This window comes from Cyprinus carpio, chromosome B20 (assembly GCF_018340385.1).
Source record: "Cyprinus carpio isolate SPL01 chromosome B20, ASM1834038v1, whole genome shotgun sequence".
NCBI classification, from domain to species: Eukaryota; Metazoa; Chordata; class Actinopteri; order Cypriniformes; family Cyprinidae; genus Cyprinus; species Cyprinus carpio.
Window position 1 is genome coordinate 6,339,015 of NC_056616.1, and position 26,772 is coordinate 6,365,786.

The window sequence follows — 26,772 nt, forward strand, 5'->3', positions numbered from 1 at the left end:
TGTCCACATTGCGCGGTGGACGAGGATTCGATTAGAACTACAAACTCGCATAAAAAGTGTTTAAAAAAACCCCCGCAAACATGGCGGATATACGCGACACGGACAGGTAGAGAAAGGAATTTGAGTGATAGATAATCAGTGTCTATCTATCATTTTTATATTTCATCTGCAGCAACACTGTGAACTTTTATAATGATACGTTTAAATGCATCATTTACAAACACATGAACTTCTCTGCATGATAGAGTCGCGACTAGCAGATCAACGTGCCTCTTCATTTCTCTCCAGTACGGTAGGAAATCACATTAAACGAAATGTGGATGATGTTAACTGTGACAAGATGAGTGACAATGCACGTACCTAAGCAACAGAGTCTGTTAATGAAGCAGCTATGGCTAAGTAGTATGTCCCAAAGCTTCCCTACTATTCTTCTACATACTCAAAAGTACTTTTTCTTCACAAAAACTGTACATAGCCTACTTTTAGGGCATAGTATAAGTAGGCGAATTGGGACGCAGCACTGGTGTTTTTTTATGTCTATGACAGGAACTGAATAATATCTTGATTGGATGGCTCAGACTGTTCGCTCCGCAATATTTGCATAAAGAGAATGTGGACTTTCCCTAATTTGCATAGGACAGAACGTTTCCTGAGCAAACCGAAAGCAGGTGTGTCGCTGTTTACTGCTTTACAGGAAGAGACAGGCTCACGACAGGTAAGGAGCAGACAAAAACCTGTAATTAATGCTTGTTTAAACTTAAAACATTTAATCTATTTAAACTTTTATTTATTTGCATGGAACTTTAGATTAGGCTACCGTATATCCTATGTGCTTGCCTTGATGATTGGGAATGTTTAGTAAAGAAAGGTGAACGGTTTCAACTATTGCATCACACGAGGCCTCATGAACTCGGCTCTTATATTCTTCCTCTTCTTCTTTAAATTCCCTATTGTTTTCTCTATAATTTCCTGAACTTGGTTTTGTGTCATTTCCCTCAGATATCGCAATCTGAATTCAGGAATACAGGAAAAGCAATGGACTCATTTCCAGGTAAGTTTCCAGGTTTTGGGAAATAAAGGTTAAAGTAGGCTAAATGGTATTATTGAAAGACATTGGGATTTGGCATGAAATCAGATCCGCATGTAGTGTTTCTCAACTGATTTAGATTTCATTCAGCACTCGCATTTACATTGCCTACTCATTTTACCCCCGTGTCGTCAACGCCTCTCGAATGGAGTGACGTCAAACTTTGCCGAAATGAATTGTGGGTCCGTTCCGTCGCGTCGCGTAGTGTCCGTTGCTCGCGGCAGAAGTTGAAAACTTTTCAAGCGCCAACGCAGGCGTCAGCCAATCAGATCACCTTGATACCCTGGTGCAGACGCTTACCGATCGCTTTCATACAACACCAGCAAATTTATATGATTGGCTATAGTTACTATGACGGCTGCGTCAGTACCAAGCTTCAGAAACGCCCTCTATCAAGTGTCGACGCCGACGCCCCGTGTGAATGTGACCGTAATAAGATACGACATGCTATAAAAAGATTCTCTGCTTAAATGATTTTTTAAAAATAATAATAATTAGCGCTACACCGGTTGAGAAAAGTACAGAAGAATTACACATTTGATCAAAGCTAGAATAATCCCTTATTTTTCATTGTGCAAGAAAGAAAGCTTAAAGAAAAATCAAAGCCATTTAATACACTGATTTGATTTAAATAAATGACTTTGAATTAAATTATGCTTATAGAATATTTATGTATTTAAATTCATTGACATTTAAAGCCATAGTTGCTTGTCTTGTTGATTTTGATTGATATTATGAACAATAAGTCTTTAGGCCTACACAGTGCACAGAGGGAGTACACTACATCTGAACATAAAGATATATTTCTATTTCTTAATGATCACTATACAGTTTGTGTGCAGATGACAAAATACCAGCAAATCTGAAGAAGGTTGCAGGGGTGCAGTCATTTTTGCTGTGTATTGTATATAAGTTTAGCCTATTCCACGGTTAAATATGGTTCTCAAATCTGAGTGGATAAGAGGCATTACAATCATCTATATTAGCACCAGGATTTTTCACCATTGCTCCATTATGTCTTTATTCTTACAGCTTAAATATGTCTTAGCCCACTCCCTACACTTTGTCAAACCTTGATGCCTGTTGTGTATTCAATACACAATTGCTGCTCTCAAGATACACTATATAGCCAAAAGTATAGGGACACCGCCTTCTAATGAACAGGTTTGACTATTTTAGTAATTTCCATGAGTACAGATCTTAATGTTTAAGCATATGATATTCTAGGGAATTGCGTGCTTCTAATTTTAAAGCAACAGATTGGACAGGACCCTTTTCTGTTCTAACATGACAATGCCTCTGTGTATAAGGCAAGGTTCAGAAAGAAATGATTGATTCAGTCAGTGTGAATAGTAGTTGTCATAGTAGTCTCAGTTTAATAGTATAAAAGTAATAATATATTATTAATAATAATAATAGTCTCAGTAGACACATTTCACAATTTAGCTTAAACCCCACTGACTTGGTCCTCTCCAGTACCAAACATACATCAGTATATCATCCATATATAGATTGAATCTCCATCAAGCCCTTTTGAGTGTTTTATTCATCTTGTGTTGGTTAATTTAAATCAAGATTTCTAGAGTGCTTGTGATGCCAATTGGAAGATGTTTAAAGGCATATTTGTGTTATGAATGTGGTAAGCTCGATACTTTATGGCTGCAGAGGCATCTTCTAAAGCCTGAGGCAGCTTAAAACTATTTAGCAGGGAAGGACATAGCCTTATTTAAAAATACCTTGCCATTCTGTTTTAGGGCTAGCACCATGGATGCACAACAGTAGGGTCCGTCACTGGCTCAATAACCCCATTATCTTCCATCTATTGTAGCTCCTTTTTTTTTTTTCTTTAGCAAAAGTGGCAGTGGAACTCTACATGCTGTGTGCACTGTATATACTTCAGTGCATCTCACTAGTTCCATTGTAAATACTGTGGCTTGGCTTAGCAAATTTTTTATACTTTGGCCACGGACAACATAGGAACGTGTACACTGTACAGATTTCCTTTGCATGTTGTGCTGGCTTATCCCCATCCCCATCCCTATCCCTATACCCATGCAAGTCCAGCTGACCACCAGGGTTGCACAATGTGACATTTAGCTACTGTAAATCTCTCTCTGGAATTAGTGTACATTAGTGTACTCACATTTACATTACATACATCTAAATTTAGTCCTTTAGCAGACTTTTTGTCCAAAGTGACTTACAAATGAGGACAATGAAAGCAAAAAAAAACAAAAAAAATAACCAAAATACCATAACAAGCCATAAAAATTAACAAAGCTAAACAAACAACACATAGAAATATATTTAATTATATAATAAAAAGAAAACAGATAAAAATTAGAATAAAAAAGAATAGAGCAAGCTCATGCTTTTGTTAATTGTATAATTAATAAAAAGAAAAGGAATAGATAGAATAGAGAAGCTATTGTTAGTTTAAAAAAAACTTTTAAATAACATATTGCAAACCAGCAACTAAATTTGACATGAACTATCGCATAAATGTTGTTTCTTATGCTCAGATAGCATTAAAAAGGACATTTGCATGTGTTGCCCTAAGCCCATGTGTCTAAGGACACTGATTGTTTCTATGCTAGCCAGAGCTTCTAATGATGGTTACAGTGACGTAATGACTTTAAGAACTGGCGAATGACTTACTTATTTAGAAAGCGGTATTTAGAATAGCTTTGCACTTTGTTCAATTCATAGCAATATGAGTACCATCTTTGGCATATACAAAGGCTTTGCCCACTTATTTACATTTAATTAATGTTGATTTCTTTGCTCAACTTTTTTGCAACATTTCCTTGTCAGCTGCCTATCCTTGTGCAACCTCCTGCACTGTAGCGCATGCTCCCCCCTGCTGGTGAACTTCCTCTTCACATTTGTCCAACACTCTGAATTATGCAGCCCCTAAAGGGACATGGTGGTGGAAAAAAATCAGAGTGAGTGAAAAAATTTGGGGTGGGAGGCAAAAATATTTCTAAGATTTTTCTAAGCGTTCCCTCGCAAAACATTTGCATTCTCTCACAAAACCAGTTGAGTTCGGACAAACATTTCCTGTTTACTTTACAGATTGTAGTGGTTCATACAGCTTCATACGTTCACAATGGAGCAGTTTATAGAGTTTTATTTTGAACTTGGATGAAATAGGGGGAAGTCATGGCCTAATGGTTAGAGAGTCGGACTCACAATCCAAGGGTTGTGAGTTCGAGTCTCGGGCTGGCAGGAATTGTAGGTGGGGGGAGTGAATGTACAGCACTCTCTCCACCTTCAGTACCACGACTGAGGTGCCCTTGAGCAAGGCACCGAACCCCCAAGTGCCGCAGCATAAATGGCTGCCCACTGCTCTGGGTGTGTGTTCACGGTGTGTGTGTGTTCACTGCTGTGTGTGTGCACTTTGGATGGGTTAAATGCAGAGCATGAATTCTGAGTATGGGTCCCCATACTTGGCTGTATGTCACGTCACTTTCACTTTCATAATCAGTGCATTCTTATCAAGGCACGGTTTTGGGACATTATAAAACACTGGATGACAAAATTCAGTACACACCTTATCAATAAAGCATAGAGACAAGCAGGATAGCCCAGAATATGAATTACCCGGTAAATGGCACTTTAAGCGTATCCCCCATAAGAAAATGCTTAATTAATGGACTAAGACAGTGGTATAAAAAGGCAGAATCGATTCAGTATACAGTTTATTAATAAAAAATAAATTAAACCCAAAATAACACAAGAATAACAGAATCCCATACCTCCCATAAAGAAAATGCGGCTTAATGAAGACGATAATAAAAAAAAAACCATATATGCTATAGAAATTCTATATATAAAAAAAAAAAAATGAGTGTACATGCAAGCAGATGAGCCCATATGAGCTGAATTGCATAAGCGTTTTCTTTCTCATTGAAAACCGCACTTAATGTGGCTAAATCTAAGAAGACAGTGATATTAAAAAGCCCAAATTTGATACTAAAAATATTCTACAGGCAATCAACGCAGTAATTCATTAAGTCAGTGGTTCTCAAAACTTTTACAATGCTGTACCCCCAAGGGCATTTAACCTAACATTCATTCATGAGTACCCCCACTTAGTCACCGCAGTCACACCTTTTCCATTAAGGGGCAATATTTGCACCCTTAAATTGATTTACAGGTGCATTTTTAATGTTATAGAGGCAAAGTTTTTCTAGCCTTATTAATTGTATGTCATGTTTTATGTCATACTCTTGACATTCCATTAAGTGTATTATTGATATAATAAAGCAATAAATGATGGCAAAACATAGTGATACTTGTAGATTCAAAATTAAAATCACCAGTAGGTCTTAATGAGCAAGGCGTCGCATCCATTCATTCATTCATTCATTCATTCATTCATTCATTCATTCAGTAACTAAGCAAATGGTTGTAGTTATGAAAGGGTTATTAATCAGAAATCGGCACACCAGTTCTGTTGCGGATTTCGTAGGAACTATTATTTCGTTGTAAAATGTAACAAACAATATTGTTTAAAATTCTTTAAAAATAAAAATTTGTTCATTATTAAAATAAATCACAGAATCGCCAATACAGATAAAATGTTACACAGTCAATTTAAATAATCTTAATTATAGTCTGCCGTACAGCGTGAGCCCCGGTCCACTCCAGTGTGGCACATTTTTGTTCATTATGATTTTTTTCCCATCGATATTGGAACATACAAAGCCCAGTTAATTTAATAAATAATGGTTTAGCTTCAAATACATTGCGAATATGGAAACACAAAAGTGGTACGTGAGCCCATACTTTCGCTTTAAAGGGATACTCCATCCCAAAATGAAAATTTTGTTATTATTCACTTACTTCCATGTCGTTCCAAACCCGTAAAAGCTTCATTCATCTTCGGAACACAATTTAAGATATTTTGGATGAAAACAGGGAGGCTTGAGACTTTCCCATAGACTGCCAAAAAAATAACAGTGTCAAGGTCCAGAAAAGTATGAGGGTGCTTTCACACCTGCCTCATTTAGTTCGGTTGAATCGTACCAGAGTTCGTTTCCCCCTTTGGTGCGGTTCGTTTGGGCAGGTGTGAAAGCAGCAATCGCATTCGGGTGCACACCAAAGGCGGACCAAACAAGAGTACCGAGACCTGCTTGAAGAGGTGGTCTCGGTACGCTTTCAAACGAACTCTGGAGCGGTACTCTGGAGCGGTTTGTGGTGAGAACGTGATCCGACCTCGAACAGACCCAACTGCAAAAAGTACTGATCATTTTTGGACTAAACCAGCTGCCTGCGTAGTCAGCTTCGCTGTGCATTATGGGTAGTGATTAACGTGATGGATGAGGAAGTGTTTGTTGACAGTTTTTTTTTTTTTTTTTTTTTTTTTTTTTTTTTTTTTTTTTTTTTTGTGTGTTTGTTGCAGGGGGGAAGGAAGTCGACCGGAAGTTGAAGTCGGCCGCGTGCCGCCATCTTGTAGCAGAACTTCAGTTGCGTTAGCATCCCACTGACTCCCATTCATTTTGGCGTCACTTTGACAGCGAATAACTTTACATCTGAGGCATTTAAAAACCTCCATTGTGTCCATTATTTATTTCTAAAGATACACGACAATGTATAAAGGGCTCCATTACCTTCTATGTTACATTATGGCCCCCGTAGAAAACAGTTGTTGTAAAAATAGGCTAACGATTGCGTCATAACCACTCGACTCTCTGTCGCACAGTAGAGAAATTACCGTATGGACAGGAGGAGAAGATCGCAGGCAATCGGGTAGACGTCAAGAGATATGGCGTACTGGCATTACATTTTAAAATACTATACAAAATAATTAATCAGAATACTTACTCCTGCTCACTCAGGCCAAAGAACTCCCCGCTCAAGCTCGCCGTCTCTGCAAGATTAACGATGGCAGTTTTCACGCACAGCTACTAGAAGATTTACATCTGTCAGACAGGTTGCTGACGTCATCAAGTTTAGTTTGAGTCTGCGCGTCAGAAACAGAAGTTCTAAAAATCGCTAAAAATGGGCTTCACTTGTCTCAATTGAGTTCCAATGGGGTCGCTGTGTCCATTTCTTTTACTGTCTATGGTTTGTTGACAGTTTGCGCTTTAGCATGGCAGCTCGTGGATTAATGCACGCCTCCGCTTGACATTACGAGCGATGCCCGCTCGCCGTTTGCAGTGCATTAGAACGTTGTTTTCAAGCCGCATCCGCGCTTCATTCTAGAAATGTATCGTTTGCCATATTGTGGTGTATACAAACAATGTAATAGATTATGGCCAGGGACAATACCAGCCCGCGCGCAGTCGTCTCTCCATAGTTTGTGTTGTCTCCGTGTTGTTTGCTGGCTTTCCCTCTTAAAATTCCCCCACACAAAATCTGACCAATCGAAAAGCAGTTTAGGAAATACGTCGTCATGGCCAATGAGTGATGTGGATGTTGTCCATGTGACTGCATTTTGGTTCGTTTCAACTGGTTCGGACCAAAGCAATCAGTGTGGTGTGAAAAGGAACCAAAAAAGCTGAAAAATGCTACAATGTATAATTGTTTGCCCTTGGTTCGGACCAAATGAACCGAACTAGAGATGTGAAAGCACCCTGAAAAGCATCATCAGAATAGTCCATCTGCCATCAGTGATTCAACCGTAAAATAATAAATCTTGTACACAAAGAAAACAAAAATAACGACTTTATTCAACAATTCCTCTCCTCTGTGTCTCTCCAAATCAGTGTAGCGCCATTTTGACAAATCTGACTAGTACGCAAGCGGCTTATGCTCTTCTGTGTCAGCCGCGCCACAAGGTTTTTTACGTGTATTTACGCTTTGGTCTAAAAGCAACAGCGCATCTGCGTACTGCTCAGAATTGGCAAAATGGAGCAGAGCAGGGGGGCGCATCCAAAATGTGCAGAGCAGTGGGGCGCGAGGACTGGAATTGAGAAACGCTGACTTACACTGTCTTTTTTACACGTTGCGTTGCAACGCGCCGTATAAATATAAAACCATGACTGCATTTGTGATCGGAGAAATGACAAACAACAAACGCTACGCTACACTGCTCAAAACTCGTGTTTGAATCATCAGTGGCAATCATCATTTAGTAAAAATGCACTGCACACATCTGAATATTTGGGTTGAACTGTCCTGGAACAGTGTTGTAAATACAACTTAACCACTGATTTCTAGTTGTGTTCTCTTTTTGGAGACAAAGTAGTTTCGCTTTTACAAGGAAACACACAGTGTCTCCACAACATGGCAGCGGCATGGCAACAGCGAGAATAAAAGTTACGCCTTCTTTCTTTGCATGAACATTTGGGCAGCATTATTCAAATCTTCCCACATAGTGACGTAGACATGTGGGGGCGTGTTAGAATGAGCCATTTTAGGTAGGCGTGGTTGACTTTTAACTTTTATAAAGAATATCTCTTTGAATTTGAGACTTTAGTCTTTGCAACTTTACAGATCTTCTTTATGCACCAAGAGCTTGTAACACTCCAAAGAGAAAGGAAAAATTTAAATCACATTATATGACCCCTTTAAGCATTTTAGAATGTCACAAAACCATGCATTAAGGCCTTTCCACACTGAGTGCGATTCGAAAAAGAGAGGCGAATCGCTGATGAACTGTGCTTTCACACCAACACGAAACAATTGTTCACCTGCTAATTCCCGCCTGCACTGTATTTTTCCTCTCCTTACTTTCCGCTGCTCAATCAGTGTTGCCAACTAATTTTCAGAGAAAGTTGCTAAAGGAGGGTAAATTTGTTGCTAAAAAAAAATCATCAATACAACACCTCATAAAAAATTATTCAAAACAGTCACAAACATCAATGCAAATAGCAGCTAACTCAATTCACGTGATGTGTGTACTGGTAGGTACGGAAGTTCTAAGCGGCCATGCATTATAATTTTTTCCTTCTTGTTTTCTTGTTATAGCGACTTAATTTTCTCGTTATCTCGACATAACGTAAGTTGTTTTCTCGTTATAACGACTTAATTTTCTCGTTATCTGGACATAACAAATGTTGTTCTCTAAGATGTTACAAAACTGCGCCATCAGGTGGCACTATAGACCTGAATATAACTGATGGGGTGTTGCATACTGTATATCCACTTTACTGAACACGTTTGGGATAGAATAGGACCTTCCTCATGATCGCTATAATTTGTGCAGTATTGTTCATTATTGACATTTAATTCATTCGTAAATGTTAAATGCTTGAATCAATATGACTATTTTGTGTATTAAGTTCTTGCTATATGCATGAGTTTCACCAACGCGTTCTGTGTCATAAAATAATTGCTTATCAAAATCAAGGTTGACGTCACTGTATTCTGTTTGCACCTGTATCTTTATTTGTGCTTCTTTGAGGTACATGATTGTTAGTTAATAAGGGGATGTTCTGTTTATCTACAGTAGGACGGGCTTCAACGATGTAGGCTATTTGTGATGTGACTCTTTTACTTAATCTTTATTGTTAATCATATTGATGAGAAATGTGATGTATATGTAAAGTGTATAGGCTAATTTAATTCAGTGTTGTTCTATAGTGTTGTAATCTTTTGTTTTCCACACACACACACACACACACACACACACACACATAAACACACATACACAACATGTACACATCAACGCCCTTTTTAAACAGAAGCTTGTAATGCACATATGTCACAGCATATAATGACTTCTAAAAATTACAAATTATATATAATTTTATTTCAAATAAAGGGAAAATTAAAAGTGAGTTGAATCCAATAAGCTCTAAAAGATCTTAGAATAGTTCTGCATCCTTCTGAAGGCGTTCCTCCTGTGTTTGCAGTGTTGCTTTGACCATTTAAATATGTTAATTACAAAAACAAAAAGTTTGGTGTACTGTCTCTGGGAAAAAATATAAGTGATTGATCAGCCTTTATTTATGTATTGTAGACGTTATTACCTAGGCGAAGCAAAATTTGCTGAAATATAGGCTACAGTAAGAGCGCCTGGTTGTCCATCAGATGCCTGTCAATGTTAAGTTCATTACTAAAGTTCATTGTGTCGAGAATATTAAGTCATGATAATGAAAAAAAAAAACTCTGGTAAGTTCGAGATCACGAGAAAATTAAGTTGTTATAACGAGAAAACAAGAAGGAAATAAATAATGCATGGCTGCTTAGAACTTCCGTAGCTAGGCATCTTTGGTTTCCTATTTTTATGTAATTTGGATGGAAAATGTGTGGCTTTTTATAGTCACTTATCAAAAGTTGCTAAAAGTTGCCAAATAAATTTAAAAAATTGCTAAATTTGTTGCTGGGTGCTTTTGGAAGAAAAAGTTTATTTATTCATTTATTTTCTTCCCTTTTACTTAAAATTCAGTTCAATTCAAGTTTTTCTGTATAGAGCTTTTTACAATACAAATCATTGCAAAGCAACTTTACAGAAAATTAAGTTCCTGCAATATTTAGTTGTAGCTTATCAGTGGTGACTGTCAGTTTATGTACATATGGCAGAAATGTACGGAAAAATCAAATGAAGACGTAATCAAACAGACAATGAACACTATTAACAACAATTATTATATGATGCAATCAAACTTCTAGTACAATTTGGTAGTTTTGTATGTTGTTTCAGGGTTGGCATCAGCTGAGGTTCTCAGATGTTCTGGATCCAGACTGAAGGTTGTGTAATTCCTTTCCCGTGGCAAAAAAAAAAAAAATTGCATCAAGCTACACTTGAAAAATTTTTGTAATTCATGTATTTGTTTAAAAGTCACTTTAAACCATCATTGAGTGCTTGTAATAATGTCTGATTGTTGTAGTTAATTTTGATTATAACAGGCAGATTCTTTGTATGCTATCAACATCCTTTATTGTTATGAAAATACCATGAGCTTCATACAAAACACATACAGAAAATATATCGTTATAATCGTCTATTTGCTTTCATATGTCATGCAGAAAAGTGTTTCACTCAAAAAAAAATTCTTTTTTATTTAAAAGATCAAAATGTTCTCTATGCTCAGACACCAATGACAACAACATCTCGACATCCATATTCTTTGTATGTTGGTTGAAAGTAGGGATGGGTGTTTTAACCGTTAATTTTATTTACTTATCAAGAAATTTGATGCATAAAATAAGCTTCTAAGTGGAAAAATAGACTATATTAGCGAATAATTGTGTTGGATAGAACCATTTCTCCTGCTTATCGGAACACGCAAATGCTGAAAGACAGATCCAATCAATCACAGGCAGCGTTCACTGCTGACGCATGGCTTCACGTATTACATAACATTGTTACTTTATATAAAATTAACAAAAAAAAAAAAAAGCATAAGAAACCATTGCCACATTATTACATTACATTACATAACATTGTTACTTTATATAAAATTAATTCTAAAAAAAATGCATCATGGTTTCCACACAAATATAAAGCAACAATAAAAATAAATTTTTCTTGAGCAACAAATATAAAAATATAATTATTTCTGAAGGATCATGTGACACTGAAGACTGGAGTAATGATGCTGAAAATACAGCTTTGATTACAGATACATTTTAATTTACATTTTAAAATATATTAAAATATAAAATAGTTATTTTTAATCTTCATTTAAGTGTTTTTTTTTTTTTTTTTTTTGCTGCTTTTAAGTTTTTTTTTTTTTTTTTTTTTCAAATAAGTGCAGCCTTGGTGAGCATGAGACTTAAAAATTTTCTAAATCTTACTGACCGCAAACTTTTGTGTATACATGTAATATTCATTTTAAAATGGCTAGTTTGTGCAAGTATATTTATTTTTATTGTTAAAAGTTCAAATGGATTGTGTTATGTTCTGTAATTGTTGTTAATAAATCTGTCAGATTTGGTGGCCATGATGGTCAGAGGCCAATGGGCGAATTTGGCCAGGATGCCGGGGTTACACCCCTGCTCGTTTTCGAAGGACATCCAGGGATTTTTTATTGACCACAGAGAGCCAGGACCTTGGTTTAATGTCTCATCTGAAAGACAGTGCTTTTTGTCAGTATAGTGTCCCCATCACTACACTGGGGCATTAGGACCCACACAGACCACAGGGTGAAGCACCCCCCTGCTTGGCCTCAACTAACACCTCGTCCACTACCAACATATTTCCAACAACTCCCACCAACTAACTACACAACACTCAAAACCCTTTATCATCATCAGTCAGCCCAACCAGTCTTGGGCTCCTGGACGATATGGCTGCTTTATATGTATTTTTGTAAAATGGCACAACTTTTTAAATATCTGAAAATACACTCTTAACGTCAGTCAAGCATTATAATATGATAATCAAGTATTATTTAATAATTGAAGTTTAGTAATTAGAATTAAAACTTGGTTACATGTATGAATGCAAATTAGTAATTTTAACTGAATTTAGAACTGAAAAAACTAAAAAAAAAAAGGGAAAAAACTTAAAATGCACCAAAGATTAACGAAAAAAAAACTAACAATAATGCTGATAAGATATTATTATTATTATTATTATTATTATTATTATTATTATTATTATTATATGAATTCTACTAATAAGAACAATATAAAATGCACCAAAGATTAACGAGCTGCTGGATTCATGCATTAGCTGCTGGATTAGTCGCATATGCAAGTGATTTACTCGCAATGTAGAGGGTTGCTAGAGTAATGATGCTGAAAATTCAGCTTTGCATCACAAGAATATAATAGATTTTAGTGTATATTTAAATAGAAAAAATTATTTTACATCATAATAATATTTCAGAATATTAATTATTTCCTGTAGTTTTGATCAAATAAATTCAGCCTTGATGAGCATAAGAAACTCCTGTAAAAAACATAAAAAATAGTTTTGATCCCAAACCTTTGACTGGTAGTGTATATATTATTCTTTAATTTTTATTTACCATGCTGTTAATGTCGTAAACTTTGTTTTATCCTCTTTACTACAAACTGATTACACGGTGATTGATTACACATTACAATGATGATTCTGGTTTCTGTATAAGCTCAATACAAAAAAAGAATGTTGTTTGCTGGTTTTACAGCTGAAAAAGACAACAATACATAACTGGTTTACACCACACGTGTGGGAAAACGTATTGGATCCATAGTCGTCTTAAAATAGTAGCCTGTGAATGTACAACAGCACAAATTAATAAGGCCAAACCTAGTACTATCGATGTTTGCCAGGGTTTTTCACCCCCTAAAATACAGGATTATATATAAGAATAAAAAGGCTAAAAGTTTTTTCTTTTTCTTTTTCTTCTCTCTCAATGAAATATGTAAATTGATTATATGTCTGTTGTTTTTGCGTTCTATCCTGAATGGATGTTATGATGTTATTTGTTATATGTAAAGTACTAATAAAAAGTTTATCACAAAAAAAAAAAATCAGAAAAAGAAAAATTGTTAGACTGAGCAGCTGGGGTTTCTGAGTCTTCTGGACAAGTCTAGGTCTCAGTCAAGCCCAAGATGATGAGTGTGGATTATAAAGAAAAAGCAGAAATGTCTGCTTTGTTGACAGCTGACTGACAATTCCAGAGACCCAAAGAGAAAGAAGGGGTAAGGTTCAGTAGAGGATATAGAGATAGGAAGCAGGTTAGCAACATTACGTTGCCGTCTGCATGTGACGTTAGGCCATTGTCAAGAGACAACCATGATGGCAAGGAAGAGTGTGTAAAGGGAAGATAAAAATAGTACTTAAGTGCATTGCCTGTTTTGTTGCTCGATGAATTCACGCAGGTAAAGTTGCAGGTCTTTACACCAGAGATGTTCACAAGTTAGGGCTGGGCGATTTTGCAAAAAACTTTCTTTTTCCAGAAAGTTTGACAGATTCTCGATTTTATTTAATTTTTTTTTTATTTAAATTTTTTTTTTTTTTACGATTTTTAACTAGTCAACTTAAAAATGTAACTACAACATGATTCAACTTTTTCTTTATAAACCCTCTAGTTAAAGAAAATTCTATTCCAATTGCAGCACACATTAAGTTGTTAAATATCTTTGCAGAAAAGATCCAAAAACTACAGTACAATTACATATTGTACAGACTTGTCTTATACATATCATGTGTTCAGAAATAATAAGAGGAAAATTCTTTTAGAAAATATCAAAAGTCAAGGTAATTCAAATTCAAAAAATGACTAAAGGTAGGCTATAACACCAGTAGACTTTTATTAACTATAAATGTTGTTTAAAAACAACAGCACATAAGGAAATATGTGACACAGATACTACAAAACCATACAAATAAATTATTTATTTTTGTTTTAAGTCAGGGTTATTCAATTAAAGTTCCTCCATGTTTTCTTCCAAGCAGAGGTCCGGACAAGAAAATACACATTTTTACATGAATTGTATTTTTACATTTAGATTAATGCGAGGCCATGTGACAAAAAAAAATACTGTTTCTGTTCAGGCATTTCCTCCTGAAATCTATACTATTTCAATATTTTACTTAAAAGCATTATCTACTAAAAATGGCTACAATAATCAAAACGTTCTCATCTTGAGCAGAAAAATATATAAAGTTTTATCCTAGCCATCTAACAACAATTACCCAATTATTATTATATAATTCTTAGCCTACAGATTAATAATGCTAAATGTAGATCAGAAATGTCTTGCCACATCTGGTTTGAACAGGTTATAGATGGGCTAGATAGATAGATAGATAGATAGATAGATGGATAGATGGTAAGAAAAAGAACTATATTTGCAGCATTGTTTTGTCTGCTGTGTTTTAGTCAAAGTAATCTATAATTTTGCTGCTCTCCATGTTTCTGGTGTTGTTAAAATAACCGCGCGTCCGGAGAGAAAGCACACGGAGCTGAAAGGGCTTGAATAAAGCGCGTTTGGCTTTAGATTAACAATACTAGAGCAGCCTATATAGCACTGAAAGATGTTTGCCATAAACAACGCTGAAAGCTTGTTATGTGATCCGCTCAGCTGTTTTGACAAGCTGGACACAAAATAGTGCTGCTGTTATGGCCCACGGTCTGGATGGATGCCAGGGTTTTGAATATCATAAATAGCTATATCAGAATCAGAATGAGCTTTTTATTGACCGGCATGTTTACACATGAGGAATTTGTTTTCGTGAAAGAAGCTTCCACAGAGAAACAGAATGACAGTGACAGAACAAAAAACAAAGGAAAAAATAAAACATAAGTAAATAAGGAATAAAAATATACAAATTGACAACTGTGTGTACAGATATATAACAATAGACAGTTGTGGGTACAGGTATGTGCAAATTGAAATGCAGACTAAGTATGTGTGTTAGATAAATAAGTATAAAGGTATAAATATTGTGTGTTCCACAATTATTGTCAGGTGTTCATGAGATGGATTGCCTGAGAGAAGAAACTGTTTCTGTGTCTGGCCGTTCTGGTGCTCTGTAGCGTCGACCAGATGGCAACAGTTCATAGAGGGAGTGTGCTGGATGTGCACGAATATCTCCACAGTTTTGAGCGTGTTGAGCTCCAGGTTGTTAAGACTGCACCAGACAGCCATCTCCTTAACCTCCTGTCTGTAGGCAGACTCGTCACTGTCCTGTATGAAGCCGATAAGTGTGGTGTCGTCTGCAAAGTTCAGGAGCTTGACAGAGGGGTCTTTAGATGTGTAGTCATTGGTGTACAGGGAGAAGAGCAGTGGGGAGAGAACGCAGCCCTGAGGAGCTCCAGTGCTGATCGTACAAGTGCTAGATGTGTATTTTCCCAGCCTCACTAGCTGCTACCTGCCTGTCAGGAAGCTGTTGATCCACTGACAGACAGAGGTGGGCATGGAGAGCTGAGTTAGTTTGGGCAGGAAGAGGTTTGGAATGATAGTGTTAACGGCCGAGCTGAAGTCCACAAGTCAAGTCAAGTCAAGTCACCTTTATTTATATAGCGCTTTTAACAATACAGATTGTGTCAAAGCAACTGCACAGCATTAATTAGGAAAATAGTGTCAATAATGCAAAATGACAATAGTAAACACTCATTTTTAAGTTAAAGGCAGTTCATCATTGAATTCAGTGATGTCATCATCCAGCTCAATTCAGTTTAAATAGTATCTATGCAATTAAAAAATTAAATTAGCTGGAAATGAAGTGTCCCCAACTAAGCAAGCCAGAGGCCACAGCGGCAAGGAACCAAAACTCAATCAGTGACAAAATGGAGAAAAAACCTTGGGAGAAACCAGGCTCAGTCGGGGCGCCAGATCTTCTCTGGCCAGACAAAACCAGCAGTTCAATTCCAGGCTGCAGTGAGTCACATTTTGCAGAGGATTCAACTGCTTCCTGTGGTCTTGTCCCGGTGGCCGTCTGAGACAAGGTTCTTACAGGGTATCTGTGGCTCATCTAGTTGTGCTGGTCTCCGCTGACTTTCGGGGCTGTAGAGGTCCTCTCTAGGTGCTGATCCACCATCTGATCTGGATTCATACTGGATCTGGTGGCTACAGTGAGCTCGGAATAAGAGAGAAACAGACAAATATTAGCATAGATGCCATTTTTCTAACGATGTAGAAAGTACATTGGGTGTTATGGGAAGTGTTCCCGGTTCCGGTTGACCTAATTAATGCGGCCTAAAAATCCTTTAATGGATTTGAAGATTAGAAATGTGTTAGTGTGTTATGTGTAAGCCAGGTTAAAGAGATGTGTCTTTAATCTAGATTTAAACTGACAGAGTATGTCTGCCTCCCGAACAATGTTAGGTAGGTTATTCCAGAGTTTGGGCGCTAAATAGAAAAAGGATCTGACACCCGCAGTTGATTTTGATATTCTAGGTATTATCAAATTGGCAGAATGCAGCGGACGTGGAGGACTATAATGTAACAAGAGCTCGTTCAAATACTGAGGTGCTAAACCATTCAGGGCTTTATAAGTAATAAGCAAGATTTAAAAATCTATACAATGTTTAATAGGTAGCCAGTGCAATGTTTACAGAACTGGGCTAATATTGTCATACTTCCTGGTTCTAGTAAGAACTCTAGCTGCTGCGTTTTGGACCAGCTGGAGTTTGTTCATTAAGCGTGCAGAACAACCACCCAATAAAGCATTACAATAATCTTACCTTGAGGTCATAAACGCATGGATTAACATTTCTGCATTTGACATTGAGAGCATAGGTCATAATTTACATATATTTTTGAGATGGAAAAATGCAGTTTTACAAATCAGTGTTAATTTTGGCAGGCGTTTTTGATTTAGTCTTAGTCTTGAGACGAAAATGCTTAATAGTCTTAGTCACATTTTAGTCATTTGAGTCTTTCATAGTTTTAGTCTAGTTTGTATATATATATCCATATATACATATATATATATATATAATATATATATATATATATATATATATATATATATATATATATATATATATATATATATATATACATACATACATACATACATATACATATACATATATATATATATATATATATATATATATATATATATATTTAAAGAAGCACAATAAGACCAATATACAATAGAGATACAAATTAAACTCTTTTTTTCAGATACAGTGGGTTTTACTTAACATGTATACATTTATTTAACATCTTTTGTTGGTTAACATTAATGACAGATAGGAATTTAATTTGGAATGCTGTCCTTTTAAGACGGAAGGCATGCATGAAATACTGACACACGTTTCACGTTCACTTAATCCATAACCTACTGTATTTACGTGAGATACTCTACACGATAAACATTTGGACTGCTGTGTGTGTATTTGAGCGCTGAGAACTGATCGCGCGCTGTATATGAGAAACTGAGGAAGTGGAGCGTGCGCGCGCGCGCGACAGAGAGAACACTTCTATCAGCGTGATTTCGCCTATCCCGCCTTCACCAACTTTAAGTTAATCGACAACGAATTGTGACTCCCGGGAAAAACGGGACGTCTGGTTACCTTATCCATTCCGCTTCGGGTGCTGAGGCCATTGTTTCAGATCGCTAGTTCGCGTTTTTGTAGTCTATCCATCCACTGCGGCTGCTATACTGACTACTAAATATGCAAACGCCCCTTATCCGATCGCAATCCAATGACAGGGACGCACATTTTGAAAGACAAAAGCCTATAGGATGCATTTTGAATGTCTGGTAGTCCTCAAATAACATTATAGTCCAGTCTCGTCTAGTTAACGAAAACGCGGCATAAATTTCGTCATAATTTCGTCATCAGATATTATTTTTAGCTCGTCAGCGTCTCGTCTTCGTCAGAGAAAAAATGTTCGTTAACGAATATTTTTCGTCGTCGTCTTCGTTAACGAAATTAACACTGTTACAAATGCTAGAAACGTGGCTTTCTAAGGAAAGATTGCTATCAAATAGCACACCTAGGTTCCTAACTGCTGACGAAGAATTGACAGAGCAGCCATCAAGTCTTAGACAGTGTTCTAGGTTATTACATGCAGAGTTATTAGGTCCTGTAATTAACACCTCTGTTTTTAAGAATTTAGCAGTAAGAAATTACTCGTCATCCAGTTTTTTATATCGACTATGCATTCTGCTAGTTTTTCAAATTGCTATGTTTCACCGGGCCGCAAAGAAATATAGAGCTGAGTGTCATCAGCATAACAGTGAAAGCTAACACAGTGTTTCCTGATTGTATCTCCCAAGGGTAACATGTAAATCGTGAAGAGTAACGGCCCTAGTGCTCAGCCTTGAGGTACTCCATACTGCACTAAGTCCCTGGTCTGTCTAGATGTTGCGAAACATAATGCAGGCCCATGTTGACTGCATCATCCACAGACTTCATGACCACAGACGCTAGAGCCGTAGTCCTGTAGTCATTTAGTCCTGTAATTTTGGGGTTCTTTGGGACGGGGATGATGGTGGAGCGTTTGAAGCATGAAGCTGTTCAAAGCAGATCTTGACGCAGAATCAACGGGGAAATCGCGCGGCGATGGGACATGCTTTTACATCAATGAGAGGTGGTGTACAGATGTAACAGATGTATTCATCTTATATAGGGATTAAGACTCAAGTTGCTTTTAAAATATTCAGAAGTCCTTTTTCTTGAGTCAGGTCAAGTCTGCAGTCATTTCAGGTTGAGTCTGAAGTCTATAAAAGTGTGACTCGAGTCCGTGTCACTAACTCGAGTGCCCATCTCTGCACTAACTCGAGTGCCCATCTCTGCTTTACACTCGTTGGTCATCACACAAGGACATCAGATAAATACACAGTCTAAGACACTAAGGTGAAACAGCTGTGGCCGCCGCCTTATTAGCACAGCCAATAGCTTATAGCAGAGCAATTCCTCAAACCGAATCTACAGTTCGCACTTAAATGCAGGAAGGGAGCAATGCAAATAACACAGTCTCCTTCTTAGCCGAGGGCAATTATTATAATTACCAGTAAATGCAATCAAAAATACAAACTCCAATGAAAATACAAAGTAGAGCCTTCATGGCTGCGGCCTGGGTCCCGCCTGGGTCCCGCCTGGCTCCTCCTGTCTTTTCCCTGGCTCTGTCACAAGTTTTTGCTGAGGTCGCCACTGGCGACTAGGCTTGTGTATTTACATGTTACATCATTTGCTATGTTCACGTATTAAACTAAGACGATGCGCATCAAAGTGGAAATTTTTTTTGCACACAGTCCTCATCTCTCTTTATATATTATGTTTACTCAGCTACAGCAATAGCAATGCCTTTGTCCATATTAGGGATTTCCTGAGTTCTATTCCTTCTGTGATGCACATGTGGAGTTTCTGTGCAAGGGCTCCCTCTTGTGTCCAGTATGAATGAAACAGACATTAAATGTGTTAATAGTGCTTAATAATGGCCAATCCATCCTATTTTAGACAAGGATGTCACCAGTTGAGAACCACTATATAGCAGTAATACTTCTGTTAAAGTCAATGCCTCTAAAATGTGTTTATTTGAATCAATCTAAGACAATGATTATGTCCATAATGCACTAACCACAAACCTCTCTCCTTTCGTGCACTTTTTTGTTTTCTCAGACTGCTGTCCACATCTTAGTATGCCTGTAGAGACTGATGAGTCTATGACCTTGTCCTCTCTCAATCTGGCCTGGCCTGCATGCCAGCAGTGCCAATCACATACCCTTAAAGACACAGGAAAAAGTGGTAGATTCATCCCTGAGATGCGTGTTTGTGATGTAAGTAGATTGGATAAGTTTGATGGCTGCTATCAGCTTCCTCCTAAAGATTTAAGGGTCAGCCCCCTCACCAGACTTTCCATGAGTGATTCACAACACACAGAGAGCGCTGCAGGCTTGCCCAGTCTCTACTTGCCTCGAAGTTCAGGAAGACACCTTCAGAAAGACTATAGAGCCCACATAGAAGATCTGAGTGAAGATTTCTCAGGCACCAGTCTTCAAAATCCCTGCAGTTCCCCACATCCACACACCCAAAACCCTGTGAGTGAGGATGAGGAGAGTCTAGAAAAGCCTAGTCCTCTTCGCTCTGACCTGAGAGAGGATTTCTGCAGATATTCCCCAGCAAAGCAGCCAGGATTTTATGGTATGCCTGTTATTGTTATTATTAAAGAGGTCATGATACTGAAAGATTCAAATATTATAAAATGTTAAACTGAGCTGAAAGTAATACACTCTTAATGGTATCTGAAATGCATGTAAGGAGTGGGGAGTGGGGGGGGGGGGTTGTTAATGGGGGGGTTGAGTCCAGGAAGTGAATTTCGATTGGGATGGTGTTCTGATTCAAACTGACTGCATTATTATTAGCCTGTAAAAGCTATGCAACATAAATGTAGTGGGATATTCTGCATCTGTGATCACACAATGTTGACATTAATCAGTGGTTGGGATACATGCAGCCAGTGTGAATGCATTTCTATCAGTGCTCATCCACGCAGCAGCTCAGAAGTTTCTTTAAATAAGTCCTTATAGTGATATACCAAAATTTCAGCAGAAATCAAAAACATTACTTTAAGACATCTGATAGAATTTGACATGGATTTAGTTGCATGTACAAAGAAAAAAAAAAAGGTTTAATCTGATTTAATGATATTGTTACTCTTATGTTGATGAGACAAACTGAGTGAAAACCACACAAACAAAAGAATTCTCCACTGTATTCTTCCTCAATAATGTCTGTTTTGGAGTCTTGGCTTATGGCTGTGACACAACAAGCCATCAATGAGCATCTGTCAGCCATTTTTGCAGTGTTACGTCAGCATTAGTCGAACCCTCTTGGTGGGCCGATTAAACATGTTGAAATTATTATTCACAGACATTTAAAAAGATATCAATATTAACTGTACTTTCTGTAATAACTGTAACTCAACCCTGCATTATAACATTGATGCTATGAGAACGTTAATGCCCACGTCGCTATACTGAAGAAATGCTTAACCAAAAAGGTTGTGAATTATTGTATCTCTGCACTGATAGAGACAGCAGAAAATAAGCAAAAGGTTACATCTTTATTTTACACATTAGTATTTCGTCGTTGATATGAATACTGTGGAAAACTAATTGATTGGACGAACTGGTTAAGCATCCCAATGCACTGGATAATTAATTCTCAAAGAAAACATAAAACAGATATTGTTGATAAACAACAGGTAATTGAGCAGACAATTGTGACTCATTCTGATGAGAATTTCCAATGAGAGCTGATGTCAGCTCCCGTGCAATTTGGATCATTAAGCCTCTACAGTGCATGTCCTGAGTGAAAAACATGTTCAAACTTTTTGGAGATTGAGCCATATCAACCAGTATTTTTTTTTTTCCAGTTATGGTTAGTAGAAATTTCAGTAAATAATGGGATATTATTTATGACTGACAAAGCAGCATGCACGTTTCTGAAAGGCCATCTACAAACATATAAAACTGGAAGTGTCAACAATTAAAATCAGCATTGAACAAAGTTAATCCACAGTCCAGTAAATATTGAAAACCTATTATTATTCTTGACTGCACTGTTATGATTGATTGCTTTGATGTCATGCCAGGTGGAAACTGTGTAGTTCTTCACTAAAGCTGGGCATACACTGTGTGATTTCAGCAGTGTTTTTGTTAAATACCAACTCTCACTGTATGAGTAAATCACATGTGATTTCAAGCCAAAGCTTAGGATTTATGTGCTCAAACTATATGGTCTGACCTCAGAACTGTGTAGCCTCCATCATTTCCATCAAAATCACATGCCATGTCACTCTGGTTTTGTTTCTGTTTTCACGCTGGCGCAGTAAGGGAAAAAATACTGTTTAGAGCAGTCGGTTTGTGGCTCTGTTTCAACTGTGTGATACCAAGGGAAAAAATACTGTTTAGAGCAGTCGGTTTGTGGCTCTGTTTCAACTGTGTGATACCCATATTTCTAACATGTTAGAAATTCATCTTACCATCAGATTGCAAGTTGGGAGAGACTAATCTACTCTCGTTACCCACTGTACACTGCACAACAAAACATGCATGACAGCTGAATTTGGCCTGAACCAAAAAAAAAAAAAAAAAAAAAAAAAAAAAAGAGTTGTACAATTCAGAAATCGGCTCAGAATCAGACGAAATTTCACAGTGTATGCTCTGCTTAAGGTGGGACATTGTTTGCATACAAGGTAGGACATTGTTCTGATACTTATATTTGTAAAGACTTTTAATTTTTGTGCAGATTTTTTCAAGAGTTAGATGTCGCCCATGATGACGGAGGTTCCAATTCTGCAGAGCTCTGTGCACACAGATTCAATGTGGGCCTAAATTAGTAGCCTCTGCAGATAATGCAGCCATAACTATAACCTGTGCACAAATGTAATTCTGTGTTTACCATCATATGTTAATGTGTATCTTTATAGATGAGTACCCACCAGATCTTTTATATCACTGGCATAAGCAGTCTGCAAATTATCCACAGCCCAACTATCTCCTGAATCCTTTCCTACCTGAGCATGCAAGGTATAAGCCTGTATATATATATTTTTTTTGCAATACATAATTTGCCAGCTATTAATCTTAAATTCCATTTTTAAAGAACAAAAATAAAAGCAGTCCTACTGTATCTTAACAAAACTATTTTTTTTCTAAAGGAGCTTGATGTCCTATGAATGCACTGTAGCTTGAGAAATTGGGACCTTTTGAAATTTGCTTCCCAATGAAAAAATAACTTTTTTTTTTTTTTTTAAAACTAAGATGGAGAAGAAAAAAAAACTTGTGAAGTTGCAATATAAAATGCACCATCATTGGGCCTCATTCATGAACCTTGAATAAATATATGAATAAATTCTAATTTGCGTGTAAAACAGATCTTCCTGAAAATTCTCCAGATACACAAACGCTTCGTAAATGTTGGATTTGATAGTTAAACGTGCATGTTAATGAATTCCAATTCTTTGTAAATAGGGCGCTTGTGCATGCTCATTCACAATTAGCATAATCCCTGCCAATGAATTACAGCGTGTCCAGGAACGTGGTGAAATCTACATTCTCAGGTTTGGCTCCAGTATATAAAAAGACATATAGGCCATATGCCTAACAATAAATATTCAATAACGTGTGTCCACCAAAGAGTTTTAGCCAGCTCTTGTCAGGCGCTCTTCTTAAAATGACCAGCTGGTGGCGCTTGAGAATACTTTGGTGCAGTCCATTACGGCATCAAATCTGTAAAAGGACCCCCTAAACATCTGGCAACAGGCAGGCTTCCGATGACAGCGACTCAGAGGTGGAGTTTGGACCTTCCCACTAAAGTACGCCTAGTTATTTATCAATTGTGGTAATTTGCAGGTCATATCAAAAAGAAATAGCTGTATTCTGTACATTTGACTCGTGTACAATAATTTTCTTCAAATAAGGGCATTTTGAGCTTCTGGCACGATACTTGGACATTTCCAATCTGGCAACACTGCTTTGGTGGCGCAGCGTTTTTCCAGCTGAGACGCCTTGGTTGCTATGACTTGGAATATCCACGGCAGCAACGTATTATTAGTATATAATATTTAAGAATTTTATTAAATATAAAAAAGCAATAACCAGTATTATTGACTTCTCCATTGTTGTAGGCAGTAGGATGGTTAGTCGCTATTTGTCCCGGCCCTCCTCTATTTACGGGTGGGTAAACAGAGACAGTGACGAGTGCTGTGTTTTACAGTTATCAACTCAGCTGCAAAAAAATAAAAATTCTTAAGAGGGAAAGGGCAAATGAATTTGCAATTATTATGGCAGTGCATCAAAATTCAGTGTCATCAGTTTGCCAAAAAGAACACCAAAAGTTTTATGCACCATTTACACGTTGTAGTTAGCAGGTGGACATTTCCTTCATACTAACTAACATTTCAAAAATACGATCATTTTCATGAATTCGAAAGTTTACATCAGAATGGATTTTTGAACGATTTACACAAAAATTTGTTCTGCTCGTGTTTCATGAATGAAGACCATTGAGTGCCATTAAGTGTGCAAAAACATAAAAAAGCTCTCTAGGCCATAAAGCATAACTCACAGGGACAACAGAGACAAACATATCTTTAAAAAGTCACATCACTTACTCTCCACACCGATTGATTGGATAGGAAGAACAGTCAATCCAGAAAAAGGGGATTAATAGAGACATTTAAACCCAGCATGAAACTTCACAACTGAATAACTCAGAAATGTGATCAATGAATAAAGTAAAAATCTGAGAAATATAAAATTAATGTAAAAAATTTACAGAGACAAATTTATGAAATCCCAAAGCAGAATAATAACAATATATTTAAATAATAATGAAATGCATATAATACAATACAGTAATAAAAAATAAAAAAGGTTTTATGAGATTTATGAATAAAAAAGAGAATGTACTGATATGCTATTTACAGATTTATTGTTTTGAGATGTTATTTACAGATGTACAGTTCTGATATATGTTATGTACAAATGTACAGTTATAAGAGACAATGTACAGTTTTAATTGCTTAAAAAAAAATATACCCTGATGGGGAAAAAGCTGTTCTGGTACCTGTCAGTTTTGGTGCTTAGTGCTCTGGAGGGCCGACCTGAGGGCAACAGTTGAAACAAAAAAAAAAAAAAATGGCCTGTTTGTGTGGGGTCCAAAATCACTTAGCTTTAAATATGCTTAAAGTGATACTTTTAATATACTGTGTGTGTGTGTGTGTGTGTGTGTGTGTGTGTATATATATATATATAATATATATATAATGTAACAATATATATGCAACAATATATATATATATATATATATATAATATTATAATAATCCATATCTCTTTTGGAGGCCCATCCATAGACAAGTGGCAGTTGTGAGGCCCCCTCAAGTTACATCCCGTCAGAGCACAGCCCCTGTTAGAGAGCTTATGTCAGAAGTGTGTGTCCAGCCTTCCCAACAAGGTGTCGGCCACCCTCAAACACTGAGGCGCAACATCAGTCTTCCTGATGACTGCAGTGAGTGATGCTTCAAAAACAGATTTTCAGATCACCATGAACTCTGACAACTTATACAAATTTCATGATTTTCAGGAGACATTTTCATAACATATTCCGTGGACACTGCAGCAGAGTTGATGCCCTTTGTGAATTTTTTGATTAATCAGGGATTCAGACCAGCTGTAAGAATGCCTAATTTTTGCTTATTTACATTGTCAATTCATAAAACATTTGTTTGTTACATGTATAATAGATATCTCTCCTTTTTCAGATTGATATATTTGAAGACAGAGTTAGACAAATGGACATCAACAAATGGATGGACAGTTTTTTAAAAAATGTAAGAACATTTATGTATTATTGTTGTAACGGTGCAGAAAAAGTGTTTTAAGTAGGTGATGTGTGTAATATGTAAATATTACAAGCATTCAGTTCACTAATTTTAAATACTGTGGATTTTGGATACTGGCCATCTTGGTCAGTCAACATGACAACATCAGTAAAAACTCTACCATTGAGGTGGAGACGAGGCCTTGGCAGGCCTGGGTGGAGCTGGAGGGAAAGAGGAGCCCAGTGCAACCAGAGGGATGGAGGGACGAGGTGGAGAGAGGTAGATGACTGACCAAGGCATAGAAAAAGGGGCGAGGAAGCCCAGAGAATTGATGGAATTAGTGATGCACTGATAGCAATTTTCTTGGTTGATTTCTGATTTTTGTATGTGGCCTGCCGATACCTATCTTTAGCAGTTTTAGCAATTTCTTTCTAAAAACTATAATTGACAGCATATACAAACATAACTCTATCCTTTTTTTTTTAATGCAACAATATATATATATATATATATATATATATATATATATATATATATATATATATATATATATATATATATATATATATATATATATATATAATATTTACATATATATTTACATGGTAAAAAATGAAACTTTACAATTCCCCCAATCTGGACAAAGTTACAGATGTTCTTTCACTTAAACAACTCTCAAAATAAAGTGCTCGGTGATTAGAAAAGAGGTAGAAATAACAATTAACTAAAAGGAAGTTGCTGTACATAAAAAACAGATACCATTTCCCACTATGTTTCTTAAATTATCATGTTTTCGCTAACCATATTAAATGGTTATTTTTGGTTCTTTCAAATCAAAATCTTACAGTGTTTCATTAATTCAATTGGAATAATAAGAAACTGTAGAGCTGTAACCATTTAAATTAAATCAGTATCAACAAACTCCATCTTTCCACTGCAGCAAACACAGAAGCTGCATCTGAAGTGACGTTAGATGTATTTACACAGACTCTGATGAAGCTGAGGTGCCATAAATGCATTTACACTACAAAATTACGAATGCAAAAATAATGTTTTAAATAT

At 36.7% G+C, this 26,772-nt stretch overlaps 1 protein-coding gene across 1 annotated transcript in view; it reads left to right on the forward strand.

The window, feature by feature from the left end:
• Positions 1–588: 588 nt before the first annotated feature.
• traf3ip2a (TRAF3 interacting protein 2a) overlaps positions 589–26,772 on the forward strand; it is a 69,545-nt gene continuing 43,361 nt past the window's right edge. The window contains exons 1-7 of the mRNA XM_042746247.1: positions 589–715; positions 1,000–1,051; positions 20,002–20,523; positions 22,814–22,913; positions 25,243–25,397; positions 25,473–25,561; positions 25,651–25,719. Of these exons, the coding sequence (XP_042602181.1) occupies positions 611–715; positions 1,000–1,051; positions 20,002–20,523; positions 22,814–22,913; positions 25,243–25,397; positions 25,473–25,561; positions 25,651–25,719 (1,092 nt within the window). The 5' untranslated portion in view covers positions 589–610. The remainder of the gene's footprint in view (positions 716–999; positions 1,052–20,001; positions 20,524–22,813; positions 22,914–25,242; positions 25,398–25,472; positions 25,562–25,650; positions 25,720–26,772) is intronic.